Source organism: Maylandia zebra, linkage group LG20, assembly GCF_041146795.1.
Source record: "Maylandia zebra isolate NMK-2024a linkage group LG20, Mzebra_GT3a, whole genome shotgun sequence".
Classification (NCBI taxonomy): Eukaryota; Metazoa; Chordata; class Actinopteri; order Cichliformes; family Cichlidae; genus Maylandia; species Maylandia zebra.
This window is the reverse complement of record NC_135186.1, coordinates 21,559,102-21,579,626: the sequence shown is the minus strand read 5'-3', so window position 1 is coordinate 21,579,626 and position 20,525 is coordinate 21,559,102. Positions and strand designations below refer to the sequence as shown.

The following is a 20,525-nucleotide window of genomic DNA, read 5'->3' as shown; positions in this document are numbered from 1 at the left end:
AAAGGATTTATGGTTTTTCCTATAATACCATGGTGGGCCATTCATTTGGACATTTCAGGCTATTGTTGCTTTCATGATATGACTTGACTAAAAGAAATGTTATTAAGGAACCGGACCACGGCAGGTTTTAGAAAACCCATCCAGAATAATTTTGTAGGCCCATACAGGGACCCCAAAGGTCAAAGCTTCTGTTGCCCTGCTCACGCAGTCCTACCAACAACTACCCACTGTGAAAACAGGCAGGTAATAACGTTTTGGCACATTATTTATGATAAGAACCCACCGTGAGGGGAAATGCAGTTGTGGGGAAGATGAAACCACAGAACATGTTTGATGACGCTGTCAGAAATATGAAGTTGGGAAAAAGTGACTGATGCAAAGCCCCAGTAAAGTGAAAGTTAAAGTGGATCTTATTGATATACTGTAAAAGAACTGAAGAAATGAACGATATCAGGCTATATTGCATTTTCTCAGACAGACTAATTTATCTGATAGCCTTTGATTTTTGTTTTCTTTCTCCGAGGGCAGCTGGATTAACAGCGTATTGATTTATAGGATAAAATATCAAAGAAAAGATGTCTAGTTTGACTTTGGTAAGAGACATAAATCCCTTGAGGACTGTCAGGAACAGCACCCCGTGTAAACATCAGCCGACATTCCTGAGTGGCTTTCCTCTGGTCCTCACGTCACGCCGAAGGATGGCGGTAATGCACACGGTCGCTGTTTGACAACCGCCAATAAAATCCACGAAGAAGAACCCGAGGTCGGTTTGGATAATGGCGGGTGTTCTGATAGAGAAACAACTTGCTCGTCATGTATATTCTTCATTGGAGGTAAACATTAAATACAATATTAACTAAATAAAGTCATAGTTGTGCTCACATAGCATTAAACGCTGCTCTGTGATTTATTTGAACGTGAGCGGCTCATTAATGCACTGAAATGATTAGTGATGTTTTCTAAGGCGGCGGTCCCCAACCCCCGGGTCTCGGACCGGTATCGGTCCGTGAGTCGTTTGGTACCGGGCCGCGAGAGTTGAGGCTCAGGTGTGAAATGTATAGTTTTTATCGGTTTTCAGCATTATTTTGTCATCGTTTTTATCGTTTACTCGGTTTTCCTTGGTCTTTTCATGTGTGTTATGAATACATTTTCTTTTTTTCGGTACCGGTACTAGTTTTATTATGTTGTATTTATCCGCGACACTTTAAAGGCCGGTCCATGAAAATATTGTCGGGCATAAATAAACCGGTCTGTGGCGCGAAAAAGGTTGGGAACCGCTGTTCTAAGGGACTGTGTAGCTGATTTGGCTTCGGTACAATGTTGGACTTGTTCTACATGAATATTTTTACAGTGGTTTTCCTGCTGCGTCCTTTCTTCTTGGTCTTTTGACTGCTGCCTCATGCGGTCGAATAGAAACAGTACTGCTGGAGCCACAGATCCGCTGTGCCTTTGGTCATGACTCTTTTCCTTTGCCTTGATGTGACTCTGTTGTCGTGTGTGTGCGTGTTGAGGCTGCGTCCTGCCCCTTGGTTGAAGGTCTGTACCTGCAGGAAGCAGACAGTATGCTGCAGCTGCTGTGCGCCCCCTCACAGCACCGCACGGACATACTAGCGTGGATCTGCAGCAGGTAGGAGAAGCTCTGCTCCTGTACCACAAATAATCTGTTCATCATTATGAACTCGGCCGTGTGTTCACTTCACAGTATCAGCCCAAGCTTCACCAGTTCAAAGCCGATGTCAGTGAGATCCAAGGAGCCTGATGTTCTGACTAAAGGTAACGTAGCTGTGCACAGAGTCCACCAGATGTTTTTGCTGCTTGACACTAACTGTGGTGGTTTATGTCCAAGCAGATATGGCTGTTCTTGGGCAGGAACTTTTGCTATGCCGAGCATCTGATGTGGACCTGATTAGGGTGAGAGTTTGTATTCAATTAGTGATGTTATTGATTCACACATACAGACATGCAGTATCACAATAAACACAAACAGTAATCACACATCCATGGTTCTGTGTTTAATCTCTGAAGGGTGATGCAAGTCCGCGGCGGCAACTTCAGTTTCTGGAGCAGCTTTTAGCTTTCGTCCCAGGCTGCGTGAAGTCTGCTGGGCACACAGCTGATGGAGAGCTGCTGCTGAAGGAGTTCTTTGGTGCTGAGAATCTGCCGCACCTCACACAGACGCTAAGTCCTGCATTTGACCCTTGGCCTACACACATCAAGTATGTTTGCTGTCTGATGATCTCTTCTTACACACATTGCTGAAAGACTCGTTCATGGATGCTTGGTGAATCCTAATCGAATTCATTGTGTGCTGTTGTACAACCACAAATCAGAAGAAGTTGGGATGTGTGTTAAAGTAAAATCAAACTGAAACAGTGCTTCGTTAAATGATCTTTGACCTGTATTATATTGAAAACAGTACAACAGCACATTATTTAATGTGTTCTTCATGAATTTTATTGTTGTTTTCAAAATAAACACATATTCCAGTTTTGGTTCTTCCGACACATTTTAAAAGCAGTTGGAACAGTAAAGCATGTACTGCTTTGTAATGTTGTCACTTAAAAGACGTTTAGAGACTGAGGACACCGAGCAATGAAGTGATTCAGGTGTCATTTTGTCCCATTTCTTCCTGCAAACAAGTCTTAAGCTGGGCAACAGTACGGGGTCTTTGTTGTCACCACACATTCTGGACTGGAGACCTGTCAGCACTTTGTAACTTTGTTCTTTGGTCCGGAGCACACAGCATCCATTTCTCCCAAAAAACAGTGATTGATGGTGAACGGACTGGTTCTTTTCTACTCTTCTGAGCAATCAAAGTGCTGCAAACAACTTGTGTATTCACACAAGCACATTTTCTGAGTGCTTTCTAACTAACATTCACACGCTGATGGATGCATCGGAGAGCAATTTGGGGTTAGTATCTTGCCCAAGGATATTTGGCACGCAGACTAGGGGAAGCCAGGAATTGAACCATCAACCTTCCGATCAGTAGATGACCTGCTCTACCGCCTGAGCTACTGCCACCCAATTGATATGAAATTATTGATGTGATCACAGTGTACGTTTCCACTGTGACGTGGTTCATCCCAGATGCCTGTGAGCCCAGAGAAGTCCACGGCACTTCTGTTAACACACGGCTTCCCTTTGGCTCAGTACAGTTTTAACTGCCATTTGTGGATGTAACTACATACTGTGGTACTTGACAAAGGTTTTCCAAAGCGGTCCTGAGCCCATGCGGTGATATCGCTTATGGATGAATGACTGTTCTTGATGCAGTGAGGGATCGGATCGGAGCGGTTGTTCAGCTTGCGCCTGCGCCCTTGTCCTTTATGCACTGAAATTCCTCCAGATTCCTTGAATCCTTTAATTCTATTATGCACTGTTGAAGGTGAAATATCCAAATCTCTTCCTATCTTTCTTTGAGGAACATTGTCTTTAAACATTTTGTCTCGTATTTGTTGCAAACTGCTTCTCCTCGGCCCATCTTTGCCCCTAGAGACTCCAAGAAAGGACTAGACCTTTCTCAGATGCTGCTTAGACGTCACCTGTTTCCAATCAGATCAATATTTAACCAATTTACGTGATTACGAGTCCTAAATTGCTCCTGTCCCAACCTTTTTTGGAATGTGTTGCAGGTCTGAATGACAGAAAAGGACAAAACATGAAATATTTTGTGTTCATATTCTCTGCAATGAAACACGAGTCAAAGGAAATTTAGAAATCACTACTTTCCTTTTTTTTAAATTTGTTTTCCAAACTGTCCCAACTCTTTCTGATTTGGTTTGTAGGTGAGAAGCCTCTCTGACTTCTTTTCTGTACCTCATAGGGCTCTGTGGAAGAACACAAAGTCATCTTATAAGCCAAACAGAGAAGAAAATGGAGATATTGTTGCCCTTCTACAGGCGACGCAATCAGCACTGGAGCAGCTGCAGTCAAAGGTCTGACAAGGGAAAAAAAGGGAAACTGTTTTATTAAAGCACCAACAGAAAGCTCAAACATCTTGTTTGACATGTGCGACTGTCATGGTGGTAAAGCATGCCGTTTGCTTCGTCCCCTCAGTGTGTATTCCTGAACAGCGAGGCCCAGAGTCCTCCCGCCTTCTCTCCAAGCTCACTGCGTGTAGCAGCGTCTGACCTCCAGCAACTGATGGCCACCTTCAGCCATGTTTATGAGACAGACCTGAGAGTTTACTGCAGCAGAGACCCCCCCAGCTTCAGCTCAGAGACAGAAGTCTTCCAGAGGGTCCAACAGCTGCTGCTGGCCTGCAACACGGTACTCACAAATAAGCCCACTCTGTTAAAGTCACACCCATAGCTGGACTGGCCATCGGGCATACCGGGCATTTGCCCGGTGGGCCGCTGGCGATTTTTTGTTTTTATGGGCCGATGTTTTTTTTTTTTTCTTTTTTTAGGAAGGGTATATATAATGAAAGGTGTTGGATTGGCCAATTGGTCATGATCGACTCTGGGCTGGACCAATTACAGCCGAGGAGGCTGGCTGCACCCGCCCCCTTCTTTAGCAATCACGTGATTTTCGCGCATTGCATGCCGGGAACTCGTGGCAAAACAATCCAAGTACCGCATCAAATGCAAACATTTGCAGCACCGCAAAACGTTCATTCTCCGGTTCCAATACCTTCTTTTTTTTTCTTTGCCGCACAAAAAAGGAATGTACAAAACAAAAGGAGAATAATGCCGGTCCGTACAAAGACAGACTCGACGAAAAGACAAAGAAAAGATACGAGGAAAAAATCAAAGGAGTGAAAGGGTCAGACCCTTATGAGTGGACAAAAGACGTCAGCGTGCTGCCCAACTTTCACCACGCTCAGATTTATAATTATACGCTTCTTGGAGTGAGTGCATACACTCATGAACTTTAGTAACTTCAGGTCACTGCAACAAGCCCAGGTACAGTTTACCGACAGATGGGTACAGGACCTTGAAACGCACCGTGTAGAACGAAAGACTATTGTACATATCATAAGTTTACCAGTCTCACAAATCGTCTTCATAAATACACATTCATTAACAGTTTATTAATAGGACCTTTAAGCTCAACGGTAATTAATTAGTAGTGGAAATAATTTCTGGTAGTGTAACAGTGTTTATGTGGTATTATTCCACTTGCCACAAATATCAGTGTAACGGGGAAACAGCGCCCCCCTCTCGGTGTGGCTGGCTGCAGTAATCGCTGCCAGTCTGCCGTACGAGCCATACGAGAGGTGAGTTGTATTGTTCCGCACACAATATAGCTAAGTAGTACAGACACATAAAACATGTTTGATTAGCTGACGAGCACCGAGTGTAATAAGTGCTTAGTGGACACATGTCCAACACCAGTTTGATGTACTTTTCATTTGTTTATTAATGTGTGAAACTGTATGCTAAAGCGGAATGCTAATGAGATGTTCTGCCGCAGTGTGCTGTGCGGAGTGGTGTGTGGCGAGCCTGTGCACTGATAATACACCGTTGTTTCCATTCAGGAAATAAAGTGGCAACGATCGATCAGAGACTCCTTGTCTTTTTAAAAACACTACACAACGCAGAGTCGAGGAGTCTGTTTGGGCCGAACTGTTGCAGCGGGATGAAGCAGAAACCGGTTACAGTAGCATTACAGAAATGTAGCAGTGACAATAATATTGTATGCTGTAATCGCACTGGACAATTAGTGATACAAAACAACTGTTTTATCCTGTGAATAAAAGTATATGTTTTTGTCAGTGTACCATGGTAATAACAGAAGCGAAACGCAATATTGTGTCAGAACAATTCACTATTTATGCACAATAAATAAAGGAGCATAGCGCGACAATTTCTGTTCAGCGCCAGACTTGCTTGTAACCTATATCACCAATTATGTTAAGAAAAATGACGTATTAACTACTACAAAACTCTGACCTTTGTGGGAATGCCTGGAGCAGACTAACATGTGAGCTGGAGTGTTCTGAGACGTTATATTTGGTATATCCAGACCATCCATCGGCTCTTACTTCGGAAACATGGCTTAAAAAATTTCACTTCAACGACGTAATCCGATAAAAAAAAAAAAACGATCTCTTTACCCGTCGACTTCCTGTGGCTGTCATGCGACCGGCTATTGCAGTTAATAATAATACAACAGCTTCTTGCCATTTTTTGGGTTTCTTTTTATCGCTGTGTAACTGAGTTCAATTGAAAGCCTGCGTGCGCTAGTACCTCTTGCCACAAGTTCCCAGAATCCTTTGCGGTTTTATCCCTGAATGACGTCACATTTTCAATCTTTATCCTGGTGGGCCGGTCTCTAGTCAAAATGCCCGGGCCGATTTTTTGTCCCAGTCCAGCCTTGGTCACACCTGTGTCATTTGGACACCCACAGTTCCAGAGACTTCCACATTAAATCATTCTAGGGCTGCCCTTAAATCATTGACTAAATATTAGCAAATGAGGAAAGTCTCAGTTGACCAAGTTTGGAGTTTGGTGGAGGGAAAGCAAAGCAAATCATTTACCTTCTTATTTACAGACGTGGCCAAATGTTTTGAGAAACCCACAAATATTAGTTTTCACAAAGTTTGCTGCTTCAGTTTTTACGATAGCAATTTGCACACACTCAAACTTCTTTACCATGAACTTGACCGAGCAACCCAACAATCATATGACCCCCTATGACAGGAGTAGGGAACGTTAGTCCTCGAGGGCCGGCGTCCTGCAGGCTTTAGATCTCACCCTGGGTCACCACACCTGAATCACATGATTAGTTCATCAGGCCTCTGGAGGACTTTAGGACATGTTGAGGAGGTCATTTAGCCATTTCAATCAGCTGTGTTGGATCAAGGACACATCTAGAACATGCAGGACACCGGCCCTCGAGGCCTGGAGTTGCCCACCCCGGCCCTATGAGCAAGGACTTTGGCAACAGTGGGAAGGGAAATGGAGTTGTGTCTTAATTCTGGGAGTGTGACTGCACCTCATACACTCCCCTTTTAGTTTTGTTACTGTTTGAATTCCTGCATTTCACAGCGTCTGTTCTCGTTTTTCATGCCCACACTCTGCTCTTTTGTTTCGTCTCAGTAGTACCTGGGATCTACCTGCTGTCAGTCAGAGGGCTGCCGTGAAGCTTTTCCCAAACTCCGGTCACAGACTCAGATATTAGCTTCCAGCTGTTCTCTTTCTATAGACACTGATGATCTAAGTGAAGACACGGTTAAAAATAATACATTTACAGCCAGAAACAAAAACCTGTTTCTGTAGCTAAATTATTTTCCTCCTCCTTAAACTGAATGGTGTTTTGATCGTTCTGTTTTTATAACCCAGCAGTTGGTGCCACGTTGATGGGAAGGTGTGCAGACACAGGCGGCTGTACAGCCTGGTCTGACCTGAAACCTCTTCAGGTCCTACACAGCAAAATCTCCGGTGTTAAATTAACACTGGAGAGTGTCTATATGGGTCCACACCTCTGAGTGTTAAATACAACACTGTTGAGTGTTAAATTAACACTTTTGACAGTGTTATATGTTTAAAAGTGTAACCGGAAGGTCGCCGGTTCGATCCCTGGGCTCTCTGTCCTGGTCGTTGTGTCCTTGGGCAAGACACTTTACCCTACCGCCTACTGGTGTTGGCCAGAGGGGCGATATGGCAGCCTCGCTTCTGTCAGTCTGCCCCAGGGCAGCTGTGGCTACAACCGTAGCTTGCGTCCACCAGTGTGTGAATGAATAGGGGCATTGTAAAGCGCTTTGGGTGCCTTGTAAAGCGCTATATAAATCCAATCCATTATTATTATTAAAAGTAACCTAGTCAGTTTTGAAGATTAACAATGGCTAACACTTTTGACAGTGTTATATGCTGATTTTCTAACACTGGAAAATAACTCGGTGTTAGAAATATTCCAGTGTTAGAAAATCAGCACTGCTCAGTGTTAGCCATTGTTAATCTTCAAAACTGACTAGGTTACTTTTAAACATATAACACTGTCCATCCATCCATCCATCCGCTTATCCTTTTCAGGGTCGCGGGGGGCGCTGGAGCCTATCCCAGCTGTCATAGGGCGAGAGGCGGGGTACACCCTGGACAGGTCGCCAGTCTGTCGCAGGGCTAACACATAGGGACAGACAACCATTCACACTCACATTCACTCGCACATTCACACCTAGTGGCAATTTGGATTAATCAATTAACCTATCCCCACAAGCTGCATGTCTTTGGATGGTGGGAGGAAGCCGGAGTACCCGGAGAGAACCCACGCAAACACGGGGAGAACATGCAAACTCCACACAGAAAGACCCCGGCCTGATGGTGGAATTGAACTCAGGACCTTCTTGCTGTGCGGCAACAGTGCTAACCACCGTGCCGCCCTATAACACTGTCAAAAGTGTTAATTTAACACTCAACAGTGTTGTATTTAACACTCAGAGGTGTGGACCCATATAGACACTCTCCAGTGTTAATTTAACACTGGAGATTTTGCTGTGTAGCTTTGCATACTAATGGCTTATTCAGGGTTGTTGTAGTGGCAGCAGATACCTTGGACGTGTTTCACAGAGGTGTTGAATCTATCCCACCAAACGTCTCTGAAACAGTTAGTCTGAACCTTCATTTAGTCCGGACTGTTTGCAGGCCTGATAGCAGGTCAGTGTAACTAATAAACTGACACTGCTCGTAGGACAGGAACATAGTGACGTGTTCTGTCCTCTGGTGTGTGCGTCTGTCAGGAGCTGGAAATGCTGAAGGAAGTGTCAGAAGCTTCTGAGTCGGTGAGCGAGGAGGTGAAGCAGCTTCAAACGCAGCCTCACTACTGGAGCCGAGGAGAGAAGCACACGTTACGTAAGTCAGTTTAACACTCATATTTAGAGTTTCTTACATATTGTTTATTATTTGTTTCCTCTTTTTTTCTCCACTAGCTGATCAACTGGAGAAGGTTATCGGGCGAATTGGAGGCTTTCTGTCTCAGCTTAGTTCATAACGTCATTCAGAGGGATGCACTCATCAGATTCACTGAGGAGGCTCTGGTGGTGTTAAGACGGAGACAACACAGCTTGGACGTGTTTCACAGAGGTGTAAGGGACAGACGTGTAAGGGACAGACGTGTGTGTGGTCACTGCAGTCAGACACCCTGTTTAATCTGAGCATGACTGACATGTTGTTGTGTGAAACAGAAAGTGTCACTGTTGGTGAGTCGAGAGTTTTTACATCGTTTTTTTGGAGAAATCAGTGATGACATTAAACATGTTGCTATGCTTCTTTGTTTCATGATGATTACTGAAACTGACCATTTTACACTCAGTGGTCACATCACATCTCACTGCAGCCGTGCTGGGAAGTACTCCAGACCAGAGTGGGAAGAGAGTATGTTCCCTACAGTTGGCGTGAAGGAAGCGCCATGCGTCGCAAAGACCAAAATCACTCATGTACTGTCTGATTATTAGGATTCAACTTCGTCATTACACATGTATAAATACAGGGTAACAAAGTACAGTATAAATACAGTATAACTTGTGGACAGTCGAGTTCCTGCTGTGTTGAGCTTGTTCACATCTTCATTAGTCCAAAGCTGAAGTCGCCCCAGAGAACAAGGGCACAGTCTAGGTGCTCAGAGAGTAACAAACATGGAAGAATGAGGGGTCATCAGTATCTGGGTCATATATACTGCTATTCAATTAGAAATCTACTCTCCTAATCTGTAACTGAGTACTGTGAAATTCACATTTATTGTTCTATATTTTGTTAAACACTCAACTACATGTTAAAAAAACAGAAATGAAAACATTGTTTATCACGCCACAATTATTAACAGTAGTTCAAAGTAGAGCTGGGCGATATAAGATTTTTTCATATCACGATATTTTTTTTCATTTCAGGCGATAACGATATCTATCACGATATAAGCCAAATAACTATATTTGTAAGATTTAAATGTGCTGTTGCTCACAAGTAAAATGTGAAATAATCAGCAGCTTGTTTTTATTTAAATATTTATTTCCCATAATAAGTTCAACAGGGTAGATGTACTTAAGGAACATGAGACTTTTTCAGATAAATAAAGGCAAATATTACAAACTACACAAAAGGCAGCCGCTAAAGCGTTTAAGTTTCAAAATAGAACAAACGAAACAGACTAAATTGTCAATTCCACTTAGAAACAAAATATTAATTCTAAAAATAAATCTTAGTTTGTTTTACAGAAGAACAGACAAAACTGACTAACTTTTGTCAATATCAAATAAACTGAGAACTAAAAGGAAATTCTCAATCTCTCCTTGTTGTATAGCTGAGCTTTTCAAACAGTTTTAACAGTTACTTTAGTCTGACAAAAGCCGAATGACGAATTAGCGCTTCCAGTCAGAGACTGAGGCTACGTCCACACGTACACGGGTATTTTTGAAAACGGAGATTTTCCGTTTTCGTTTTAAAAAATAATCCCGTCCACACATAAAGGCAGAAATGAAGGAAAACGCTGCTATGAACATGCCAAAGCAGCAGGTGGCGCTAGATTCCTAACCGTGCAGAAATGTTGGTCAATCAGAAGTCTAGAAGCCTCGGTGGGAAAAAGTAAACAAAGCTGGGGCATAGAAGCAGAACCGAGTCGTATGTGTGGAGGGACAGTAACTGTGTGTATATGTAAGCATTTAAACACTGCAGAGAGTAGAATTAACAGTATTGTAGAAATTCATTTCACCGAAACAATAACGTGGCGCACAGTGTGACGTCAAAAAATGCGCACACCTTTGACGCTGCGTTTTCTCCGTTTTTCTAGTCCACACGTAAATGCAAAAACGGAGTTTTCAAAAATATCCACCCTGGCCGGAGTTTTTAAAAATCTTCGTTTTCAGTGACCAAAAACGCCGTTTACGTGTGGACGAAAGGTGCAAACGCATAGAAAAATCTGCGTTTTCAAAAATACCGGTACGTGTGGACGTAGCCTGAGCATGCACCAGTTTATTGCATTTCCAGACTTGCTTTCGGCACAATTTACAGCGCACGCTACTCTGTTTTTTGTCAGACTTGAAATAGCCGAAATACCTTCACACTACGGAACTTCTATGGCTCTTCCGTTCGACAATCTCTCCGGCATTGGAACTATCATCTGTTTTCTCTTCGGTAACCTTCGGTCACGCTCGGTTGATTTTTTTTCTAGTCGGCACACTCATTTCCTCCATTACCCGGACCGTATGGTGGCTGGCTGCTTCCCAAACAAATACACATGTGCGGCTTGGCACTTGTGCTGTACGTAACAAGTCACGTGACGTGACGCTGCGGCTGTGATTGGTTCGGCTCTGGGCTACTTAATTTGGATTGGCTGTTCTTTTTTTTCTTTTTTTTTTAAGAGGACAAGAGCGGCGAGGTCTATCGCGATAGTTTAACTTTTCTATCGAGAAAAAGTTATATCACGATACATATCGTTATCGTTCTATCGCCCAGCTCTAGTTCAAAGGTTTATTACATAAACGTAAGCTCAACTTATCCTTGTTTTATATCTCATGTATATATATGGCTTCAAGCTCATGTACAGTGGTGTGATTCAAATATTCAGCCTTCAGACCAACAGCCACTCTATTTCACACAGTTCTACTCAGCCTGCTTCATGTGACAGGGAGCAGCTATCTCATCCACCCTGTTTACAAGGGGAGCCTTTCCAAAGACACTGGCTGAAACAAAAGCAGAGGGGAGCTAAACCAGTCTGTCCAGCTCGTACACCCAGTATGAGATTGGAACACAGTCTAATAAATAAAAATCTAAAATCAGGAGCAGAGAAATGTTATTATGGTTAAAGAGACCTAAAAACAGCTGAACTCTTCACTTTTGGTGAAATGTTGAAACTTTTCTAATCACAGAAATAGACAGTTTTTAGGTTTTAAACTTTAAACTGGTCTGAATCCATCATAATGGGAACAAAAGGATAAAAAAATCCCTTGTGAACCCAACAGAGCACCTCAGTAAAGGACGTATAATTCTTCTCATTGCTGCAGGCAGGCCGGCACACTGATTCGTGTTGATTTGTGTACAGTGATATTAAAAGACAAGACATTTGAGAAAGATGAGATACTTCAGTTAAAGGGCTCAAAGTTCTTGTATTATGAATGACACGAGTGTTGGAAAGTGACAGAGAGGCATGCAGTGGGAGTTGCTTAACAATCCTACAGGAGGAGCAGCCAGACTTGATCCTGTCTCCAGCCTCGAGTCTTTCTGCAGCCAGTACAGCACAGACTCCAGCAGCAGGAAGAAGAATGGCAGAGCACACGCTTAATGCAGAGGACATGGCTCTAAATAAACTGGGCGACATAGAGGTAAGCATCAAGCCTGTCTTGTCCTCTCTGCCCTCGGGGGCCACGGTGCTCGTAGCTGAAATGCCTAAAGTTTGTCCAGTTTGAGTCGGCACATCATGAAGCTGTTACTGAAGGTAACGGCAGAATTGTATATGGAATTATAGCTTGTGTGGGGAAAAACAAATTTTTTATCCTGTCTTGGGGCAAACTGACCAAACTTCTGAAGCAAAAGTAAAGCTGTGGCTCTCTCCCCACCGGTCATTTAGACATGGGGCTTTTTCATAGAACCAGGTGTAGCTTCTTTCTAGCAGGACTTTAGTCTCACCCACATGATGTTCTACATTTCTGTTTCTGAGGAGCCAAAAGAAAGGTGGATCAAAAAGGCTAAAACAGCTCATTTTTGACCTTCGATGAACACAAAGGCCCAGCATGAGATAAATAAGGATCATGTTGAACTGTGATTCAATAATAAAATTAAGGTATTTGATGTGATCTTAAGTCTCTTTTAATCCTACCAATAAATTTAACAAAGGCTGGGGCTGTGTGTCGTCTTAATGTCTTTGGCTTTTGTTATTCCTGATTTATTTATGTGGTGAAGCTAGCGATGGGCATTCTGAACCTGCTTTAAAGTAGCTGAAAGTAACTATGTGTTCTCTTAATGCTCAGATCCACGTCAGGCATGTGCAGGCTATGCTATAACAAAGATAACCTGTACAGTGATGAAAACTGAGAACGTCCAGGTGAACACAACCAACCTTTTGGGATTTACTTGGATGTTTGAGCATGCAGCACTAATCCCTGACATCACATCAACCTCGAAGAACAATCAGAATGACAAAGTCACAAAAAACAAAAAGATTAATGATTCAGTTCAGTGTCACTTCATCATTATGCTATTAAAGTCCATGATAACAGGGAGAGAAAATAGGAACGACCCCTCTCCAGTGTCTGTTCCACTGATCAGCTGTACAGAGAGCTGAACGATAGCTTTGGGGCTGAGACAGGGCTGCACCCCGGTGTGACGTCTCACACCCTTGTGCTACACAGCTGGACTTAAGTAAATGTCTCAGCTGGTTGAAACTTTCTCACAGTATTTCTGAGATACATGGCGGCGGTCACCTGGATTTATCAGCTCAGACACAGGACCAGTTCAATTGTTCTCCGCACATACATGTTTTCATGTGATAAGTTGGCAGGTATGTAGAAAACCACACCTCTTTGCATGTTAGCCCATGTTAGCTCAGGTGAGTCAACATATGTTATTCTGCCACTCCTACCTTTGTCCTTAATGCCACACCCCAGGGACAGGTAACTAAACGTGTGTGGAAAAAAGCGTGGATACGTGTGCAGAGACGTCACACTGTTAAAGAGAGAAACATTGTGAAAAGTTATTTGACTTTGCATTTGTGTTCCTGCTCTCGTACCTAACCTGTCCTCTCACAGGCCCAGCCTAGAAAAGCACTCCGACCGATTGACATGAATCACTACGCCACTAAGAAGCGTGCGGCTCAGAGCATGTTGGACGTGGCCTTGCTCATGGCCAACTCGTCTCAGCTGAAGACCATCCTTTATGTGGGTCCGCAGTATCGTTTCTATGTCCCCCTCATCATGCTGCTGACCCTGTCCTCCGCGTTACAGGTCATAGTGGGGCTGCTGCTCGTCTTCATTGGCAAGTGACATCATTGACTTTGTCTGAATGAAAATGGCTTAAAGAACAGCTGTGCTTCTCTCTGTGTTATTCCAGTTTGAGTGAAAAATACTTTCAAAGTATTTTTAGAATAGAAAAGAATAGAATAAACCTTTATTATCCCACGGATGAGAAATGTGGGTGTTACAGTTCTTATAGCAGGGGCAATATAAAATATAAAAGGAAGACACAAACTGTTCCTATATACATAAGCAACTGAAGTTCGTATATACAGGTAACAATGCACAGAGCTATATATTAAATGTGCAGTAAACAAACAAGCTGGTGAGTAAGATGATCAAAGAATGTTGAGCTGCATTATAGAGTGTGACAGCCCCTCTCCAGGCTCAGACTGAGGTTAAAGATGGATGTGGTAACCTCACAGAGTTGATCTGCACAGTCCCTCAATAGTCTGGAGCTGATTCCATCCGGACCCGTGGCCTTCCTGGTTTTCCTCTTCCTCAGCTGACTTTGCACCTGGTCAGCTGTGACGGAGAGGCTGCAGTGTGGGACAAAGTAAATGATGATTGCTGCTAAAGAACTGATTGAAGTTTCTTCGTGACTTTTTAAAGAGCAGGATAAGTTTGGGGGGTCTCTCTTCTGCGTAGTGAAAAAATGACAAGAGGATGTGAATCTCAGATTGATTGTGATTTTAATGAAAGGAAGAAGTGACGCTGAAAACTAGTTCATGCATTTATTAGTTCCAGGCTGAACTACTGTAATTCATTATTATCAGGATGTCCTAAAAACTCGCTGAAAAGCCTTCAGTTAATCCAAAATGCTGCAGCAAGAGTCCTGACAGGGACTAGAAAGAGAGAACAGATTTCTCCTGTTTTGGCTTCCCTTCATTGGCTCCCTGTTAAATCCAGAATTCAAACTCCTGCTCCTCACATACAAGGTCTTAAATAATCAGGCCCCATCTTATCTTAATGATCTTGTAGTACCATATCACCCTATTAGAGCACTTCGCTCTCGCACTGCAGGCCTACTTGTTGTTCCTAGAGTATTTAAAAGTAGAATGGGAGGCAGAGCCTTCAGTTTTCAGGCCCCTCTTCTGTGGAACCAGCTTCCAGTTTGGATTCAGGAGACAGACACTATCTCTACTTTTAAGATTAGGCTTAAAACTTTCCTTTTTGCTAAAGCATATAGTTAGGGCTGGACCAGGTGACCCTGAATCCTCCCTTAGTTATGCTGCAATAGACGTAGGCTGCCGGGGATTCCCATGATGCATTGAGTTTTTTCTTTCCAGTCACCTTTCTCACTCACTATGTGTTAACAGACCTCTCTGCACTGAATCATGCTTGTTATTAACCTCAGTCTCTCTTCCACAGCATGTCTTTATCCTGTCTTCCTTCTCTCACCCCAACCGGTCGCAGCAGATGGCCCCGCCCTTCCCTGAGCCTGGTTCTGACGGAGGTTTCTTCCTGTTAAAAGGGAGTTTTTCCTTCCCACTGTCGCCAAAGTGCTTGCTCATAGGGGGTCATGTGATTGTTGGTTTTTTTCTGTATCTATTATTGTAGGGTCTACTGTACAATATAAAGCACCTTGAGGAGACTGCTTTTGTGATTTGGCGCTGTATAAATAAAATTGAATTGAATTGAAGGTAAATTACAGCGCAGGAACACGAGAAAACACGGTGATGCAGGACGCTCGCAATACTTTGGTCACTTCAGTGCACGCAGTCCCACAAAACTGGATGTCACGACGCATAAATGTGACATATTTTACTCCATATTCATTCCTGCTGTCTTACTGTTTATATTTTACTGCTGCACAGTCAGCGTGCAGCACCTATCATGGAATTTTGCATGTACAAGGACAGTAAAAGGCTATTCTACTCTATTCTATTCTATTGTCATTTGCAAACACTGATGCGGCCGTGTATTTATGTGGAACATTTGTAATATTACTAGACATTTGAACCTAGGCCAATATCAACGAGTTACAGCAGCTTTGAATTCATTTCAGACTGGATGTAGCCAGTTACAATTCAAGTCTCACATAAGAAGTATTTTGTTAACTTTCAAATCAGATAAAAGCTTCGTTGAAGAGTGCACAGCATCACTAACACCTGAGGGTGTTCTATAGCAAAATCAACTATGATGTGCAAACGTTTGGAGGCCTCGAGGGCCAAAAGGTCAGATTGCTGACTCACTGACTCAGAACAGGACGTTTACATGGAACTTGCTTTTGACAAATATTGCAGTACCTCCACCTTTTTTGGGTTGAGCTGTCCTATATACATTATAGCCATCAATACTTATAAGCCTACTTGTAATACATTTGTTTAACCAGTCCAATGTGCCCATTCACGGAGCATATCCATCATGGAACATAAGCGACCAAGATGGATATGATGTGGTTTAACATTCCCAGAGATAAGAAGTAGCAGAAGAACGACACGCTTCAGCTTAAAGATTTCCTAGAATTATTTTTTAGAATCTAATTCTATTCTAAAATCATGTTTAAAGGAAAGTACAATTGTTGTGAAGAGCCATAACACAAATCATTTGGGGCAGTTCCACAAAAGAGAAGAACAAGGGCACAGGTAAAGACTTCATTCACCTCAGTGCACCGTCACTTTTATACACCACAACATATATTTGCACACATGCTTGTCCTTATTTATATTCATACCTACATCTCTGTATTCATCAAGTCAGCTTAATATTTATCTAACAATGTCTCTGCTTCTACACTAATTGTTTATGAGTTTGTTGTATATTTGCTGCTCTACGACAAATAAGGTTTCTCTGATTCCAGTTAATGCCCATTAAATCTGCGTGATCAATGGCATGCAATAGAATTTAATGGCAAAAAAGCATTATTTTTTTTAACACGTTGGGGGTTGACATGTTGTTTTAGTGAACGACCTTGGGTTAAACTAACTCTGATCAGCTGTATGGAAACAAAATCAACAGACTCTTCATATCAGAAGCTCAACCTGCACTGTGCTCACAGCACAGTCAGCGCTAAATCTGATTTGAACTGACCAAACTATACAGTACCTGTATGAATACTATGAAGGCCGGAAGTGAGAGGCTGTGGAGTGGGACGGTCTGTGAGACTGAGATTACCCAGAATGCACCAGTGAACGACACAGGAAATCATTCCTGGCTGTGGATACCTCCCTGCACAGCTCCTCCATCTAATGCACGACACACACTTTTGTTCTACGGTGAAAATAACAATTTGTTACAGTTTAGCCTAAAATGCCAATGATATATATTTCTCCTCTGCAATATTTTGGACATTTATAATGGAGCTATTTATATATATTACAGCTACACCTTATATTTTGTAACTGTGTAATGTATTGTGTTATTTAATTTTGTTCAGTGTTACTGCTCTTATTGACTCGGAGCGACTGTAACCACAGAATTTCCGCAGGGATTAATAAACTCTTTATTTCACTTTCCAGCATGCAGAGAATGTGTTAAACGTTTTTCTCTGCCACCTACTAATAATATACACAAAGAACATAAAGGCTTCCACCTGGCCCAAATGACCACAACTACGACATATTTTCAGTGTCAGTTCATCAGATGATCAGTTTTCAGGATTCGGATGTATTGTTTGGTCTATTAAATGTCACACACTTGCAAAGAGCATGGTTTATTTGAAGACACAGAGTAATCAAACACCTCGTTTTGTTAAATCAGAACATTTTGTCTTCTGAAAGTTTTATTTCTGCTTCTGCCAACATGTTTAGTTAACGAGCTCGACTGGACAGAAACAATCACAACTGCTGAACCTGCACTGTGCTCATGGTTAAAGCTCCCACAACATTTTGTCTTCTGAACATTGTATTTTTGCTTCAAAACTGCTTCTAGCACAACAAGAGTCAGCGGAGGCTGGAATGAGACTTAAAAAAGCTTCAGTCCACATTTCAGTTTGTTGAGCTCGCTGTTGCTCCAGAGGAGGCCCTCAGCTGGCCGGGCTGGAGCCGAGGCCCCGGGGATGCTGCTACGTGTCGCGCTGCTCTCCAGCTCCACTGGCTGGTCAAACACAGTCATTATCGAATAATTGTCCACCATGAGGCACGACGGGTCGTCCGACTGTCCAGGAACTTTACCAAGGGCGTAGTTCTTCCATGTGACATTATCAGTGCACACCTGCCACGGAGAACCTCTGAGGGCAAGTGCTCTTTCAGCCTGCACGTCTGCCCATTTGCGCTCCTCACTTCTCTCCGAGTCCATTGGTGAGGAATGCAAGGGACGGGCGTCCTGCCGGGAGTGTTGCATCTGGTCCAGCAGCATCCTCACAGTATATATGGGCTGCTGCTGCTTCTGCTGCAGAGGTGTGCTGGCCTCTGAGCGCTCTGTCTGTGTGTAGATGGAGCAGAGCTGGAACAGCTTCTCTCTGGTTTCCTGAGGGGGGGGATGCTCCATGTCATCCAGGACTAGCTGGATCAGGTGAGGTGTGCTGATGCAGGGGGCATCCAGACATGCAGAGAGAAGCTGCTGCCACCTCAGCTGGATGCGGTTGATGAAAATCCTGTCCTTCGTTCTGGCTTTCTTCTGCAACTTTGTCTCAAAATGATATTCAAATTTGTTGTTGTTGCAGAGGAGGACTTCTGAAATCCATGCAGAAATATAGAAACACCTGTGACTGTTGGGCTCTTCGCTGAGCAGCTTCAGTTCCACAAAGAGCTTCTCCAGGAAGAGGTGAATGAAAGACGGAGAGTTAAGCATCTTTAGCAGGGGCAGCCAAAAGCGCAGGAAGGTTTGTGGGACTCTGGGCTCAGTGGGACTGGCACTGTCAGAGGTTGCACAGCCTAATGTTTCCAGCTGCTCCATGGTAGGAACAAGAAAACCGTCTTCCAGCAGCACATCAATCAACAGCTCACTGGACTCCAGTGCAAACTGCTTGATCTCACCCAGCAACCAACTCATGTCTGCTAAGGGGGCCTGCCACAAGCTCTTCTTGTCTTCAGGAGACCCAGCATCAAAAGCTTGGTACTGGTCCTTCTCATAAGAGATCAGCAGCTCCCGAGCGTTTCTGTAGGCATCCACTTCTTTCTGCCTGGCAACGAGCTCATCTTCCTGGCGCTTGACGTCCGCTTCCTCATCCTCGCCATCCGACTGCAAGTCCCAGCGCTCATCGGGGGCTCCTCCCAGCTGTCTGGACCAAAACTCCTGCTGGAGCCACTCCAGGACCACCTTACACCCCTTTCGGCACCATTTCAAAGAAGGAAGCGTCCGATGCGTGATTTCGTGCCTCAGATTCACCACCCACTCGGGGATGTTCAAGTTTCCAGCCAGTCGCCTCAGCGGCCGGGCTGTTCTTCCCTGCTGGCGCTCCGTGATAAGATTAACAAATCTTACCAGGGCCGTCCCGTACATCAGGGTCAAGTCATCTCCGGTAAGCTGTCCGGACCGGTCCCGCACCTGGCAGCGCACGAGGTCCGCTGTGCAGTCCACGGCCACAGGAAAACTATTAGCGCACCTGGCCTTCCAAGCCGATATCCTCTCTAACGCAAACCTCTGCAGAGAGGAGTCCATCGAGTAAAGGTAGTCCCGAACCTGATCCCACTCCGCTTTGTTAAGCCAGGCTACCACATGGCGTTTTTTCTCAGAGCCCTTTTTCTTCATTGTGCGCGCTCCGGACCTCACGCTCAATCTCTCACTCACCGGGAAAAAGCCGCTCGCCTCACGCAGAGACCACTCGCAGATTTATATGACACAGGACCGCGTTCAGAGCTTCGAGTTTTACCGTCGCTTCTCGCACAGCATCCAGGAAATGACGCTAACGTTTTCTTCGGCTTCGTTTGCGGCTGACGTTCACCCTGCGGGCACGCTGACGCCTCCTGCTGGATTGGAGGATGGAGCGATGGTTCTACAGAGCGCTTATTTACATGATGCTGGTCATAAACGAGCTTTCTTTGGCTATGGTGATGATCACAGTTTATTTACATACTCTATAAATTCACGCTGTTTAGTTTTAGACACTGCACTTTTTTCTTGCATCGCATTCATTTGGACATTTCAGGCTATTGTTGCTTTCATGATATGACTTGACTAAAAGAAATGTTATTAAGGAACCGGACCACGGCAGGTTTTAGAAAACCCATCCAGAATAATTTTGTAGGCCCATACAGGGACCCCAAAGGTCAAAGCTTCTGTTGCCCTGCTCACGCAGTCCTACCAACAACTACCCACTGTGAAAACAGGCAGGTAATAACGTTTTGGCACATTATTTATGATAAGAACCCACCGTGAGGGGAAATGCAGTTGTGGAGAAGATGAAACCACAGAACATGTTTGATGACGCTGTCAGAAATATGAAGTTGGGAAAAAGTGACTGATGCAAAGCCCCAGTAAAGTGAAAGTTAAAGTGGATCTTATTGATATACTGTAAAAGAACTGAAGAAATGAACGATATCAGGCTATATTGCATTTTCTCAGACAGACTAATTTATCTGATAGCCTTTGATTTTTGTTTTCTTTCTCCGAGGGCAGCTGGATTAACAGCGTATTGATTTATAGGATAAAATATCAAAGAAAAGATGTCTAGTTTGACTTTGGTAAGAGACATAAATCCCTTGAGGACTGTCAGGAACAGCACCCCGTGTAAACATCAGCCGACATTCCTGAGTGGCTT

General features: G+C 43.7%; 3 protein-coding genes across 3 annotated transcripts; 2 read left to right on the top strand and 1 right to left on the bottom strand.

Annotated features, from left to right (window-relative positions):
• Window positions 1-678: 678 nt before the first annotated feature.
• Window positions 679-9,211, top strand: haus7 (HAUS augmin-like complex, subunit 7). The gene is made up of 9 exons (XM_004545957.3): window positions 679-833; window positions 1,512-1,627; window positions 1,703-1,773; window positions 1,850-1,911; window positions 2,026-2,216; window positions 3,827-3,938; window positions 4,060-4,272; window positions 8,684-8,795; window positions 8,873-9,211. The coding sequence occupies exons 1-9, from the start codon at window positions 777-779 to the stop codon at window positions 8,932-8,934; spliced, it is 996 nt and encodes a 331-aa protein (XP_004546014.1). The 5' UTR covers window positions 679-776; the 3' UTR covers window positions 8,935-9,211.
• A 136-nt stretch (window positions 9,212-9,347) lies between these two features.
• On the top strand, window positions 9,348-14,988 carry LOC101465153 (ninjurin-1-like). The gene is made up of 2 exons (XM_004546440.3): window positions 9,348-12,256; window positions 13,679-14,988. Exons 1-2 carry the CDS (start codon window positions 12,050-12,052, stop codon window positions 13,910-13,912), a joined length of 441 nt encoding a protein of 146 aa, XP_004546497.1. The 5' UTR covers window positions 9,348-12,049; the 3' UTR covers window positions 13,913-14,988.
• Window positions 14,989-17,303: 2,315 nt separating this feature from the next.
• On the bottom strand, window positions 17,304-19,702 carry LOC101466697 (ribosomal biogenesis protein LAS1L). The gene has a single exon (XM_004545955.3). The coding sequence runs from the start codon at window positions 19,514-19,516 to the stop codon at window positions 17,789-17,791; it is 1,728 nt and encodes a 575-aa protein (XP_004546012.2). The 5' UTR covers window positions 19,517-19,702; the 3' UTR covers window positions 17,304-17,788.
• Between the last annotated feature and the right edge of the window lie 823 nt (window positions 19,703-20,525).